This window comes from Tachysurus vachellii, chromosome 17, assembly GCF_030014155.1.
Source record: "Tachysurus vachellii isolate PV-2020 chromosome 17, HZAU_Pvac_v1, whole genome shotgun sequence".
Taxonomy (NCBI): Eukaryota; Metazoa; Chordata; class Actinopteri; order Siluriformes; family Bagridae; genus Tachysurus; species Tachysurus vachellii.
The window spans coordinates 7,340,930-7,356,192 of record NC_083476.1 but is presented as its reverse complement, the minus strand read 5'-3'; the positions used below and the strand labels follow the sequence as shown (position 1 = coordinate 7,356,192).

The following is a 15,263-nucleotide window of genomic DNA, read 5'->3' as shown; positions in this document are numbered from 1 at the left end:
TTCCATCATAGTGAGGTGCTTAAGGTGATGTTTTTTTTCTCTTGCAGGTGAATTGTACCTATCTATCTGTGACAGTGGTTTTATTACACTGTGTTCATATTCATAAACTCACTGACTCAGCAGTAAGAGTTCTTCCTTTTACATTGTTCAGGAAATACATTTCCGTAGCACCTTCATCATCAGCCAGTCGTCTGGCAACAGTGCATAAAATCTGCAGATACAGATACAATCCAGTAGCTTCAGGTAATGTTCGCATCAACCATCAGAATGGGGGTAAATGTGATCTCGGTGATTTGGATTGTGGCTCGGTTGGTGGTGCCAGACATGCTGGGTGTGTATTTCAGAAGCTGCTGATCTTTTGAGATTTTCACACACAGACACAAACAGTGTGTAGAATTTATACAGAATGTTGTAAAAACCGAACATGCCAAGTGAGTCAACATCAATAGTTCTGTTGGTAGAAACACCTTGTTTGATGATTGAGATCAGAGAAAATGGCAAAATTGGTTCAAGCCAAAAAGAAGGATATACTGTAGTAAGTCGTATAATCACTCTTTACAGTCATGGTAAGCAGAAAAGCATCGTCAAAGGCACAAAACATCAAACCATGAGGTGGATAAGCTACAACAGCAGAAAACCTCCCATGGCTCCATGCTTGCAGGCAGAGAAGATGAAACCGAGGCTATCATGAGCACAGACTCCCAAAGTGGACAGGGGAAGATTTCAAAGAAAAGTGTTAAAAAGTCTTCATCTGTCCAGTTTGGGTGATCCGGTGGCTGATGTAACACATGATGTCGAGTTAATGTTTAACTGTTTTTACAGGTTGCCACACATTCTGGGATGTGGTAGCTCAGTGGTTAGGGTGTTGGGCTACTGATCGGAAGGTCATGGGTTTGAATCACAGGTCCACCAAGCTGCCACAGCTGGGCCCCAGAGCAAGGCCCTTAACCCTCAGTTGTAAGTCACTCTGGATAAGGCTGTCTGCTAAATGCTGAAAATGTAAAATTCTGACAGGAGAAGTGCACTCAGATCCATTTCCTCTTGATTAATATGAATTAATAATTAATCATGCTTACTAAAATATCTTACACACATCTTTGAACTTCTGTCATTGGCTGTTCATGTTAAGAATCTTTCTTTGATTTCTTTTATAGTGATTTATAGTCATCATATTCTCAGTACCTAAACTTGAATCCACTGAGAATTTATGATGCCTTATAAACAAGTTTCATCCTGCCTGGATTCATTTGAAAAAATGTGAGACTCCCATACATTTTTAATTTACGCACAAGCGTTCAAGTCTGACTGCTCGGAAAGGTGTTGATTAATTTTCTGTAACAGCAGCTCTGGCAATAGTGTAATGGTTTCTATGGCAACAAAGTACACAGTAACGTCTGGGGTGGGCATTGCTACATAAGTGAAGTTATTTGTGAGCAGATGATTATTTTTATTTGGAAGGAGTCTCCAGTGTCCAGGCTTTATAATTTTCAGAGTAAGATGTTCCTTTAAACTTTTTTAAACAGGGAAGCAACTTACGGGTTCTGGATAAAATGTCTTATTCATTTTAAGGGATTAAAACTGCTCAAACGTGATAACATGATAACTAACTAATGTCACTGATATTTACACAGTTTCACAATGTAACTATAAACAGATAACAATATGATTCATATCTGGAATCAAATCAGTTGCATCATGATCCTTCACTCACTATGTGACTGATCCATATCCTATACAAGTGTTTCTTCTTCTTTACTTGACTAGATAATTCACCTTATTTAAAAAAATTAAAAATCTTTCAAACAAATAAAACACACAGCCGAGATCTTGTCCAAATAACAGTCATTTTTACTGTAAAGTTTACAACAGTGTCAAAATCTCTCATAATGAAAGTCTCCATCTATCCATTAATAATTATTGCATTTCAGTAGTTTATAGTGTGTCCATTGTTTGAAACCACGAACAGTTAGATCATTTTCTTCTATTTTAATAAATATAATTGTAATCCTTACCCCATGAACCTCCTTTCCTGTGAAATAGAATATCCTTAATTTATTCCTTATTTCAACCCTGTATTGTTTGCAAGATCATATCCTCATCCATCACATCATATAGCACGTCCAGTGTAGTGCAAGTGTCTCTTTAAGTTATTATTTAAGTTATATTGCCATTTATATTATAATCATTTCTTCTTCTCTATTGTATTTAACCTGAACATGTTGTCCTAACTGTCGTGCCTGTTTATAGATACAGGAAAACTAGATGCTTCATTGTGCTGAAACGTATGTCACATGACTACATTGCCTCTTTGTTTACATTGCAGTTTTTACAATGACGTCACCCGACTGTGCAGCCATTACATGTAAGAATCACAAATATCTCAACCAGAGAATCCAGGAGCCAGGAGAATTTCATTTAAGTCACCTTCAGTTCTTGGCTAATGTTCTGATTTGATTTGTTAAAGGATGCTATGGACACATTTCAGATTAGTAGCTGGATTTATAATTGAGTATTGCTGACGGGGGGGGGCACGGTGGCTTAGTGGTTAGCACGTTTGCCTCACACCTCCAGGGTCGGGGGTTCGAATCCTGCCTCCGCATTGTGTGTGTGGAGTTTGCATGTTCTCCCCGTGCCTCGGGGGTTTCCTCCGGGTACTCCGGTTTCCTCCCCCGGTCCAAAGACATACATGGTAGGTTGATTGGCATCTCTGGAAAATTGTCCGTAGTGTGTGATTGCGTGAGTGAATGAGAGTGTGTGTGTGTGCCCTGCGATGGGTTGGCACTCCGTCCAGGGTGTATCCTGCCTTGATGCCCGATGACGCCTGAGATAGGCACAGGCTCCCCGTGACCCGAGGTAGTTCGGATAAGCGGTAGAAAATGAGTGAGTGAGTGAGTATTGCTGACGGTTCTGGTTTGATGCGTTATATTTTCAGTTAAGTGACCTTAACCCTTCATCAGTCAAATATATTCAGAATATAAATAGTTTATACTTTCTGATTTTCTGTAATATCTGTTTTGTTGATGGCGACACGGTGGTGCTGAGGGTAGCGTTACAGCCTCATAGCTTCCCTGTCCCTGGTTCATGAGCTAAGGCTACGTTTCTGTGAAATGATGCCCCTTGTGTGAAAAAAAAATCCTAAAAAAGTATTCCAGCAGGAGACTTCGGGATTTGAATTAGACTTTCTATCCTATTTCGGACCCATCTTATAGGACAAGACATAAATATCATGTATGATGAGCACTTTTATTGGTATAAATTCGTGTTCTATATGGTCTATATGGAACTGTTTTAGAACCCATCCTGTAAACATCTTATTCTGTTTCGGTCATTAACTGAACAAATTTATAGGAAAACTCCCAAAGCTCACTCTGTAATTTCCAGTAACTTTCCAAAAACAAGGCAGTATTTCAAATAAAGCAGAAGCAGATTCCAATAAGATGATCAAAATCAAATAAGATCCTACAGGACAAAACAGAAATTTCAACAGGATTTGTTGTCAAAGGGTCAACCAATTTCCCTTGTTTCCTCCTCAAAACATGGCAGTAGGTGGATTAGCTAAGAGAAATTTCTGAACAAGTCTGTGTATGCATAATGCCCTGTGACCAAACTAAAAACGCTCCAGTGCTCCAATGCTGCATCTAGATTTCCTTTATCTGAGAGTTATTTAGTCCTCACATTTTATTTTCATTATTCATAAATGTTGTTTTTCTGTCAAGTTAATCATAAGCTGTGAACAAGAAATTTCTTTCCTATCATACCGAATAAATGTCTGTAATATGTCAGCGTGTAACGTTTATACCTTAAGACACGCGTCATCTGATTAAAAAAACGTACTGTATCTCGATTTGACTACAGGCCAGCTCAAGTGTAATAAATCCTCCCTTTTATGTATAGGTTTAAATGCAAACAAAAATAATCTGTACCAAAAATATTTGAATGTGATATGTAAGCGTCATCATTGCTTTTTTTTTTCTGTCGTCTTCATAGTTTCATAGTGAGCTTCTTGAATACAGTGTTCCTCTAACTGTGGTGAGTGACAGTCCTCAGACTCAGAACGGTGCATAAACCCTTAATAGATCTGAGCTTGCAAATACTAAATTACTGATCTCTTTTTTTAAATAACTTTTTAGCATTTAACAGTGTGTTCGTTACATACAGCAGCACAGCAGGGTGATATAAAGGCTCGTCCAATCAGAGTGCTGAAATTTCCGCCTCTTCCTGCTACTATGAATGTTTTTCCTAAATCATTAATCAGGATAGTGCCTAAACTCTTCATATCTGTTATTAATACCTGTATAGTACATATATAAATATTTGATACATGTATATATTATTTCTTTTTGGGCTATAGTTTTTCTTTTGTGAAAACAAAAACAAAAAAATTACAAATCTCTCATTTTGAGTCATTTCTCTTCCCTAATTCTATGTCCAGGAAGTCCTAGGTTCCTTGAGGGTGCAGAGCAGAGTAATAGCCAGTGCGCCGTCACAGGTGTGTGTTGATGTGTGTGACGGTGGGAGAAAGACGGGCACTGTTTCAGGAAGAAGGACTGCAGAACCCAGCAGGAGGGTGAGGAGCGGGCACAGCACCAGCAGTGCCAGGCTCAGAGCAGACACAGAGGTGCCATTGTGGTCGCCGTGGATGCACTTCTTCCCGTCTTCGCAGCGTGAGTGTTGGCATAGGACACCTTTAAATTCATGTGGGCAGATGCAGCGCTGGTTCTGGTGGCATGTACCGCCATTCTGGCACATCAACAGCTCCTCATCACACACGTTTGCTAAGGAGACAGGCAATGAAGTTTGCTTGTTATGTCAGTGATGCATGGATCAAGAAGCAATAACTTAATAATAGTTACAATTTGAAGTAGGGAAACAATTGAAAGAGTTTCAGAGAGGAAAAAAAAGTTGAGCAAAACACTGCTGCTATATGTTCTAGACACTTACAGCTCCCACATGGGCAAACAGGATTATTACACACATATACACACGTTTTTATATATACATACAGTATATTTCATGTTGGTACTAAGAAACTGGAGTTACAGCTGTGATCAACAACCATGTCCCAGGAGATTTGCCTTCTTACTTGGACTGTTTTCAATCCTAATCCTTAAGACCGTGTCTAAATAATCACTTGGCTCTCTCAGATTACAGCTGGACTGGTAATTCTTAGGAAACTTGATCTCCAGACACGATTAATGAGTTCCTTCTAGTCAATCTGTGAGTCCTTATAACAAGTTTCTTTAATATTCACATTTACAGCATTTTGCAGACACCTTTATCCAGAGCAACTTGCATTGTTATCTCATTTTATACAACTAAGCAATTGAGAGTTAAGGGCCTTGCTCAGGGGCCCAGCAGTGGCAGATTGGTGCAGCAGGGATACAAGCTATTCAAGCAACCTTCTACATCCTCACTCCATCTCAGCAGAACAGAGGTGTGTTTGTCTATTGTTAGCAGGAATTTAGTCGTCTAATTGCGTTTTGTGAACAATTGTTTTGTTAAACAATCTGGTCAGGACGAAGAGATGAAAAACAGATGAGCTCATACAGTACAAGTTGATACAACCCCCACCTTTGGGTAGACTATTACAGTAATATATAATACCAATGATCTTACAAACATCTCCCATGGGCTACACAGGTACCAGATCTTAATATTATTGATCCATTTTGGGGTGTTTTGGAGGAGCTTTAGATCTTTGCTGTTGAAAAAAACTGATCCAAAAACTTATCCGATAGGAATCCAATAAAAATGAAGGATAACAGCGATGAACTAACATTTTGTATGCAGCTGTGAAAGCAGCTAAAAGACTGTGCCAGTTCAGAGAAGTAATTTAGGAAGAAAAGCTGTCTAACAAAAATTATATTTCCTTTGCAAGCTGGCACTAGAAAGGGAGGAGAATATGGCATTCCCAAAAAAAATGTACATATATGCCCAGAGCTCTCTGTGGACTTTTTTTAAAGAAGGTAGCAGATGCATATAAAACCATTTTAGGGGGTGAGGTAAATACTATGAAGCAGTTTTTCAATTTTTCTTAGGATAATGCAATTGTCTGCCAGACTTAATCAGAGAACAGTACTTTATGTCCTTGGTCCAGATATAGTCCAATTATTGTGGTTTAATGGAAGAATGGTTTGGGTTTGTAGAAGATTTTGAGAAGAAACAAGTAAACAAGTGAAGAAGACAGAGTAGAGTAGACAGAGTAGAACTCAAACAAAGATCACTCTATAAAGTTAAAGTAATGCAGCGCTACTTTGTTTACTGCTGATTCTACGTGTAATCACGTTGTATAGCCACGTTGATTCAAGGAGATTTCTAAATGGCATTTTCTTTGATTTTTCTTAGTCTGAGGTCAAAAATTCAGCCTTAAGAGTTTTAGTTGCAATGTTGCATGTTTCCATTGTTAGAGATTTGATCATTATTACTTGAGTAAAACGTGACATGAAAGGAGAGAAAGAGACAGCGAGGTAATAATTAAATGTTAGTTGTTCAGTTGAGTTGACGGAAAAGAATAGTACAGAAAAGTTGCTGAAAAAGCATCACTCTCAAATAGCTAATAAAAAAGAAATATGTTGCACTATGCTTCATAAGTGAATCCACACAGGAATCGTCGTAGTCTCTTCTTTCGCCGGCAGTAAGCAGTTCTAGCTTAAAACCCATTTGATCTCATAGATGCAGTTTCTTAAGACGGCTAGGGAATTGGGAACAAATTTAATCATTAACCTATAAACAAAAGCTTCTGTGAATTCATAAATCTCCACATCGCAAACTGCTACACGTAGACACTTCTATCTAAAAAAAAAACTTTTGACGTTATTAAGGAGGGAGTTGAGCGTTTAAAAGTTGCATGGCCTATATAGGGGCTACAGTGCAGTTTAATACAGGTCCATAATGGAGTCTGCACAGAATAAGGGGCAAAATTCTAGGGGGAATAACAAACTTTAAATATTCTTGCACTACATAGTGCTTCTGATCCTATAATTAATTTGTAATCTGTAAATTTAAAATGAGTAAGAAGAAACTTTTTCATTAATTATTATGGCTGATATAATTGACAGCAACAGTCATTATAAAGATCCCAAAGGTTTTCTTTTGGTTACTGAGGTTAAGGCATAGCTCATTATTAGCTCATTCATTATTGCATGTGTGTATGCATGTGTGTGTGTTTGTGTGTGTGTGTTGTACTCACGATGACAGCCCTGCTTCCAATAGTAACCTGGCAAACATTCATCACACTTGGTGCCTGTGGCTCCTTCTTTACACTGGCAGAATCCAGTCCCGTTACAGCGATCATGTAGTGAACCCATCTGGTTACAGCCGCACTCTAGAGAGAGACCAAATACAACAGCAAAAAAATCAAACAGCCTGATCTGATTGTTATGTACAACAAAATCCCATAATGGTCTAACTGTAATCCAACATCAGTGCTGCCTAGAAAGAAGTTCAGGAAAGGCTTTCATCAATATATATATATATATATATATATATATATATATATATATATATATATATATATATATATAAAAAAAGTGTTATATAAAAAAAATCTACATTCATTTCCTGTTCTCCACATCTGTGTATACCATATGTACAAGCTTACTTAAAGAAACCTCTCTCTCTCTCTCCCTCTCTCTCTTTCTCTCTCTCTTGCTTTCTATTCTGATAATTTGTGGCTAGTATTCTGTTTGCAAGAGTTGTTGTTTTTTCAGTAATGATTTCAATAAATCGTTAATATCAACTGTATAGTTTAAAGCTGTTATCTATTCAACATAAGTACCGATATACATTTTTGTCCCCCTTTAGAGGAGATGAGATGTTAATGTGAGATTTTTCTCAAAGCTTCCTAGACTAGATTACATTTTTCAGGCATTTGTTTCTGGTTTGTTATTAACACTTTTCTACCTTTTTTGTTCAGCGTTGCTGTGTTTAGAATCATAGCCGTGATACACTCGGTCTATTCGAATGCTCTGTAGTCTGTGTGTGTGTGTGTGTTTGTGAAAGGGAAGACTGTCTGTATTCTAAAAAAAAAAAAAAAAGCTCCTATAAAATTAAGTCCTATGCTCTGCAGGTTTTTCTGCACCTTCCCTGCTGTGAAAGTTCAATAAATGTTTTGTAGGTTTTCTGTTAGCTGCCTTCTCTGTGGAATTCGGACATCTGAACCGTGCATGCCAAAAAGCCCTTTTGACAAAAGCCCTTTTAACATGAATATAATCCATTTGTCTCTGGTCTAAATGCTCTTTATTCTGTGCTCTTTCCTAAAATTTGCTTCATTTCATTTCCAGGATGATGATGAATACAAGACTTATCTACTATGACAATTATCTGGTTATGCCAAATGGCTTGGTCAATGTCCCACACATGTTTTAATGAATGGAGACATTCTTGAAATACTTCACAGATATTTCTGGGTATTTATCACTAATATCTTGCAATTTTTCCTTTTTTTTATTTTTTATTGTTCATTCTTTTTCTGTTTTCCCCTTGATTCCTTTCTTCTATTATTCATTCCTGCCACTGCCTGTCTGTAGTTTTCCTTCTCTCTATGACAAAGCTGATTCTTTTGTTAATAAGAATATACAGGTATGTTGGTGATATGTACAGGGGAATGGATGTCTGATGTACAGGAAGTGCAGTAGGTATTATAAATAAGGATATATGTGTAGGGGGATGTGGTAGCCTAGTGGTTAAGGCATTGGATTACTGATCGGAGGGTCATGAGTTTGAATCCCAGGTCCATCAAGCCGCCACTGCTGGGCCCCTGAGCAAGGCCCTTAACCCTCAATTGCTCAGTTGTATAAATTGAAAATAAAAAATGTAAGTCACTCTGGATAAGGGTGTCTGCTAAATGCCGTAAATGTAAATTTACATATGTATGCTGAAGACTATAAGAATATAACATGCTGAATATATGCTTATGTAGATATAGGCAAGGTTATAAAGTAAAATATATAGAGAATATTATCATTGGCCTCTTGAGGCCTTTTAAACATAAACCTTATCTCAGATTGCAGTGTACGCACCCGCACACACACTCTCGTCGTCCAGTTCAACGGAGAAATTCCTATAGAAGCCCATGCGGCAGTGTTGACAGTTTTGGCCACGTGTGTTATGCTTACAGCTCACACACGTGACAATGTTCAGGTAGTCTATGTAACTGCAGCGGTTGGAGTGGCCATGACATTCACAGTCTGAGAAGAAGAGAGAAAGAGAAAATAAAGAGTTGAACTGAGATGACCAGCATAAGGTATAAAGTAGGAGCAAAATGAATTTGCAAATTAGGGCTAGATGGGAAGGTGAAAGTGAAACAAAACGAACAAGAAATAGGAAAATGTGAGTAAGTTTAATATTGAGAGGAAAGTGTGCTGACAATGCAATATTTTATTTAAACTACGGAGAGCCTTACTCACTCAGTGTGTGTGTGTGTGTGTGTGTGTGTGTTTCAGCTTTTTGGAGCATATAATGAAAGTGCTTTTCAAGCTTTAGTTAAAAGCTTAAGACTTGATCTCTCCTCTCTCTTCATCTTCACTTGTTCCACTCTCTTATTCTCTTTGATGGGGGAAAACTAAGGGACTCGCTAAAAGAGGCAATTGATTCCTGATTCACAGTTTTGAATCTGCTGACTAGATTAAATCTCTAATGTTAGCTCTATTGGCAAGTCTGACGTGTGTGTGTGCATGAGAGAGAGAGCATACAGTAGAATGTGTATGTGTGTGTGCGCGCGTGTGTGTACTGTACAATATATTGTATAAATAGTGTATAGGCTAAAAACTATTGCACAAACAGATTATATTAAAATTTCTATTTTATATTTCATCACCACTCCCTCTGATGCAAGCCATCCTGGACCAATGATATTAATGTTGTAATAATGTTGTTCTTCTTTCGTCTGCTCCCTGGATCATGTGGATCTCGTTGTCCGCATATTAGATTTAGCACGGGTTTTACGCCGGATGCCCTTCCTGACGCAACCCTCCCATTTTTATCAGGGCTTGGGACCGGCACTGAAATTTAACTCTTCAGTGGCTGGGTTAGCCCCCTGCCTGGGAATCAAACCTGAACCACGGCAATGAGAGCGTGGGATCCTGCCACTGGACCACCTGGGCACCTCAAAATCACACGTATAAAGGTTTTTTTTTTACTAATCCCCACATTATAGATACTGTGAATACATTATTAAACAGCACTTTTGTATGTTTAAACAATAGAAAATGAATATATTGAAAGGAAACCAATGTTCAAAGGATGCAATAACATTATATAGTTTAGGTAGAGTATATTGTTTTGTATGGTTAAATTTCTCTGCACACAGATTCATGTGGGATCCATGAAAATGTGGAATAGTCCTATTACTAAGTCTTGGCCCATCTAGTTTTTGAATGTTGCATGTGGGATGATGGAAAAATGCTGCTTGGTGTTAAAAGACTTCCTATACCTAAAAGGTCCTGGAAACAATCCACTTTTAATATAATGCCATTACACAAACCTTCAATTTGATGACAATGACCAATTTGTTATGCGCAATAAATGCAGCAAACAAAAATGAAAACATATAAATTCATAAAGTATTTTTATATATATTATTTATAGTAAATAAAAATTATTATTTTGCCATAGTGCGACTCTAACATGAATTAGTAAGTACCCAAAATGTAGCTTTTGTAGCTATATGCATTATAAAGCAATGTTCTACCTCTAGTACTATAACCCATCTACAGCTACTGTAACAGTTTGTGTGCTACCTAAGATGCAATGGCTTAAAATTTATATCTACTTATAGCTCACAGTCAGACTTGTTGGTGCAACTGATAACAGTGGCTGATGTAAAACTGTGTGTGAGGGATGATTTCCCCCCCCAGATATTCAGTTTGGTTAGGTACAGGATCTTATTTCTGGGTTATCTGTATCTATACATCTAAGCAACTTTCTATTCATCCATCTATCTATCCATCCATCCATCCATCCATCCACCCACCCAAACCAAGCACCTACCCATCCATTCATCTGAACAGTCACCCACTCACCTTACCAACTAATCTATCCATTCATCTATCAATCCATCCATCCATCCATCTAAAGATTCACTCACCCGACACATCCACCCACCCACACATATAATCAACCCATCCATGCATCCATCCATCCACCCATTCTTTCTCACCTTTAAAGTCATCATATATCACTCCCTTTAGCCTCTTAGGCTGAGTTCCTCCAGATAGCAGAAGCTTCAGAAGAGCTTTAGAGATAAAAATTCTTTTAATTCACACTGAAGTTTACACACACACTAAACTCTAGTTTCCCTAATACTAATAAATGAAGGTTACACATCTCTACACTTACACTATCTCTGTGTGGTCTTACGTTACCTTTCTTGTTCTCATGATCTTTGTCCTCCCTTTTGATTGCTCTATTATGCTCTTTTTCAGATGGTCTTTTCTTCTCTTCTGCCCATTTAGAGTGATGACTTGCCCTATGCTCTTTTTCAAACAGGCTCTCTCCCTCTTCAGCATGATGGTTCCTCAGATGGACTTTTGTAGAGGACCTTACATTCTTGTCTTGAATTTCAAAGCGATGTCTTCCTCCATGCTCATTTTCAAACAGGCTCTCTTCTTCTACTTCCCTGTCTTCTTCAGAATGATATCTTTCCCCATGGTGATTTGCAGAGGACCTCTCTGTCTTGTCTTCTTCAGAGTGATGTCTTCCCGCATGGTGATTTGCAGAGGACCTCTCTGTCTTGTCTTCTTCAGAGTGATGTCTTTCCCCATGGTGATTTGCAGAGGACCTCTCTGTCTTGTCTTCTTCAGAGTGATGTCTTTCCCCATGGTGATTTGCAGAGGACCTCTCTGTCTGGTCTTCTTCAGAGTGATGTCTTTCCCCATGGTGATTTGCAGAGGACCTCTCTGTTTTGTCTTCTTCAGAGTGATGTCTTCCCGCATGGTGATTTGCAGAGGACCTCTCTGTCTGGTCTTCTTCAGAGTGATGTCTTTCCCCATGGTGATTTGCAGAGGACCTCTCTGTCTTGTCTTCTTCAGAGTGATGTCTTCCCGCATGGTGATTTGCAGAGGACCTCTCTGTCTTGTCTTCTTCAGAGTGATGTCTTCCCGCATGGTGATTTGCAGAGGACCTCTCTGTCTTGTCTTCTTCAGAGTGATGTCTTCCCCAATAGTGATTTGAAGAGGACCTCTCTGTCTTGTCTTCTTTAGTGTGATGTCTTCCCCCATGGTGATTTGCAGATGACCTCTCTGTCATGTCTTCTTCAGGGTGATGTCTTCCTCCATGGTGATTTGCAGAGGACCTCCCTGTCATGTCTTCTTCAGGGTGATGTCTTCCTCCATGGTGATTTGCAGAGGACCTCCCTGTCATGTCTTCTTCAGGGTGATGTCTTCCTCCATGGTGATTTGCAGAGGACCTCCCTGTCATGTCTTCTTCAGAGTGATATCTTCCTCCATGGTGATTTGCAGATGACCTCTCTGTCTGGTCTTCTTCAGAGTGATGTCTCCCCCCATGGTGATATACAGAGGACCTCTCTGTCTGGTCTTCTTCAGAGTGATGTCTCCCCCCATGGTGATATACAGAGGACCTCTCTGTCATGTCTTCTTCAGAGTGATGTCTCCCCCCATGGTGATTTGCAGGTGACCTCCTTGTCATGTCTTCTTCAGAGTGATGTTTTCCCGCATGGTAAATTGCAGAGGATGTCACTGTTTTGTCTTCTTCAGGGTCATGTCTTTCTCCATGGGGATTTGCAGAAGACTTCTCTGTCATGTCTTCTTCAGAGTGTTGCCTTCCCCTATGATGATTTTCAGAGGACCTGTCTGTCTTGTCTTGCCTTCCAGTGTAATGCCTTTCCCCATGGTCTTCTTCAGAGTGTCTGGCCCTTTTTCGGTCTACTTCAGAGTGATGTATTCCTCCATGGTCTTTTTTAAACAAGCTGTCTTCTTCCTCTTTTTCTTCTTCTGCTGCTGATTGATATCTCCCATGTTCTCTTTTAGTGTATATCTCCCTTGTTTCTTCATCCTCAGAGTGATGTCTTTCCCCATGGCCTTTTCCAGATGCTATCTGTTTTACTTTCTCTTGTTCTGAGTGATGTCTACTTGAGTGCTCTTCATTAGAGTGTCTCTCTCTGTCATCTTCTCCTTCAGAGTGATGTCTTGTCCCATGCTCTTTTTCAAGTGGGCTCTCTCTTTCCTCCTCTCCTTCAGAGTGATGTCTTCGCCAATGCTCAGAATGATGTCTTGTCCCATATTCTTTTTCAGTGGGACTCTCTATATCCTCCTCTCTTTCAGAGTGATGTGTTGCCCCATTTTCTTTTTTAGATGTCCTCCCTGGCATGGCTTCTTCAGAGTGATGTCTTCTTCCATGATCTTTTTCAAAGTATTCTTCTCTTTCTTCCTCTCCTTCAAAGAGATGTCTTCCATCATGGCCTTTTTCAGAAAGTCTTTGTAGTTTTTTTTCTACTTCAGAGTGATGTCCTCCCCCATGCTCTGTTTTAAACAGGTTTTTTTCATCATCTTCTTCTTCATGTTCAGAGTGATGTCTCCCATGTTCTCGTTTAGCGTACATCCCCCGCATTTCTTCACCCTCAGAGTGATGGCTTGGTATCACTTTTTCTTTCTCTTCTACAGAGTGATGTCTTCCCCAGTGTTCTGAGCGATATTTACTAGCATCCTCTTTTTCAGAGGATACATCATCTTCAGCGTGATGTCCTGCCCTGTGGAACTCCTCAGAGAACCTCATTGTCATGTCTGTTCTTTCAAAGTGATGTTTCCTCTCAGGTTCTCTTTCTTCTTCTTCTTCTTCTTTTACAGAGTGATGTCTTCCCTCATGCTCTTCTTCCTCTTTTCTTTCTTCTTCTTTGTGGTGTCTTCCCCAGTGCTCTTTTTCAGACAACATTTCTCTCCCTTTCTCTCCCTCAAAGTGATGTCTTGTATCATGCACTTTTTCAAAAGACCGTTCTCTTTGTTCCTCTTCTTCAGAATGATATCTTTCGCCATAGTCTTTTCCAGAGTACATTCTTGTCTTGTCCTCTCCTTCAGCGTGATGTGAGTGAAGCTCTATTTCTTCATTTCCTTCAGAGTGATTTCTTCTTCCATGCTGTTTTTCATAATCTCTTTCTCCTCCTTCTTCTTTTTCAGAGTGCCTCTTCATTTCATCTTCACTTTCAGAGTGAGGTCTTCTCCCATGCATAATTTCAGCTAAGCTCTCCTTAATTTGCTCATCTTCAGATTGATGTCTTCCAGCAGATGGCTTCTCTCTCTCTTCCTCTCCCTTGGAGTAATGTTTTCTACCATGTCCCTTTTCAGTTGACCCCTGTCTTTCCTCCTCCCTTTCAGAATGATCCCTTCCTCCATGCCCTTTTACAGAAGGCCTCTGTCTTCCTTCCTCACCTTCTGTATGATGTCTTCCCCCATGTTCTTTTTCAGTGGACCTCTCTTTCATTTCTCCTTCCTCAGAGTGATATCCCCACCTGCTCTCTTTTTTGAAGGGTCCCTTCATCTCGTTATTTCTTTGTAAGTGATGGCCACTCCCGTGCACTTTTAAAAAAGAGGGGTTTTCTCTTTCTTCCTTTGTTTCAAAGTAATGTCTTCTCCCATTATCTTTCTCTTCTGGTATTTCTCTTTCTTCCTCTGCTTTAGAGTGATGTCCTTTCCCATGCTCTTTAATAGAGAGCCTCTTTGTTTCATTCTCACTTTCAGAATAATCTCTTCTCTCATGTTCTTTTTCAGAAGATCTTACTCTTTCGCCCTTTGCCTCAGAGTGAAGTTTTTCCCCATGCACTCCAACAAACCCTTTTGTCTCTTGCTCTCTCTCTCGTTTAGTCTCTTCCTCAATTTCATAGTGATGTTTGCTCCCATGATTTTTCCCATAAAATCTTTCTCTTCCATGCCTTTCATCTTTCTCCTTTAGTTCCTCACGTTCAGCTTTTCTACTTTTCTCTTCTTCAGACAGGTTTCTCTCACTTGTCTTTCTCTCCAACTCTTCTTCTTCCTCCATTCCTTCCTCTTTCCCACCAAAATGATCCTTTCTTTCTTTTCTTTTATGTTCTGATAAAGGAAATTTGGATTTCAGTCTCCAGATATTCATGGTATAATGTTTTAGCAAAACCGGACTCAATTATGTTCAATACCCCACGTGACTGGATTTAGGATTAAAATGTTTAATATAGCTTTGCTATGTCTAGGGCCTTCTCAATGGGTGAGTGGCAGGGGGGTTCTCCCAACCAGTACTTTTTATGCATCAGCTAAAAGGTTAACAACAAACATTAAGTA

The 15,263-nt window shown here is 39.3% G+C and overlaps 1 protein-coding gene across 1 annotated transcript in view; it reads right to left on the bottom strand.

Moving 5' to 3' along the window:
- Positions 1 to 3,716: 3,716 nt before the first annotated feature.
- The window catches only part of ntng2b (netrin g2b), a 65,259-nt gene continuing 53,712 nt past the window's right edge, over positions 3,717 to 15,263 (bottom strand). Inside the window, exons 6-8 of the mRNA XM_060891458.1 lie at positions 9,021 to 9,188; positions 7,190 to 7,324; positions 3,717 to 4,775 (exon numbers count right to left, since the gene is read on the bottom strand). Of these exons, the coding sequence (XP_060747441.1) occupies positions 4,423 to 4,775; positions 7,190 to 7,324; positions 9,021 to 9,188 (656 nt within the window). The 3' untranslated portion in view covers positions 3,717 to 4,422. The remainder of the gene's footprint in view (positions 4,776 to 7,189; positions 7,325 to 9,020; positions 9,189 to 15,263) is intronic.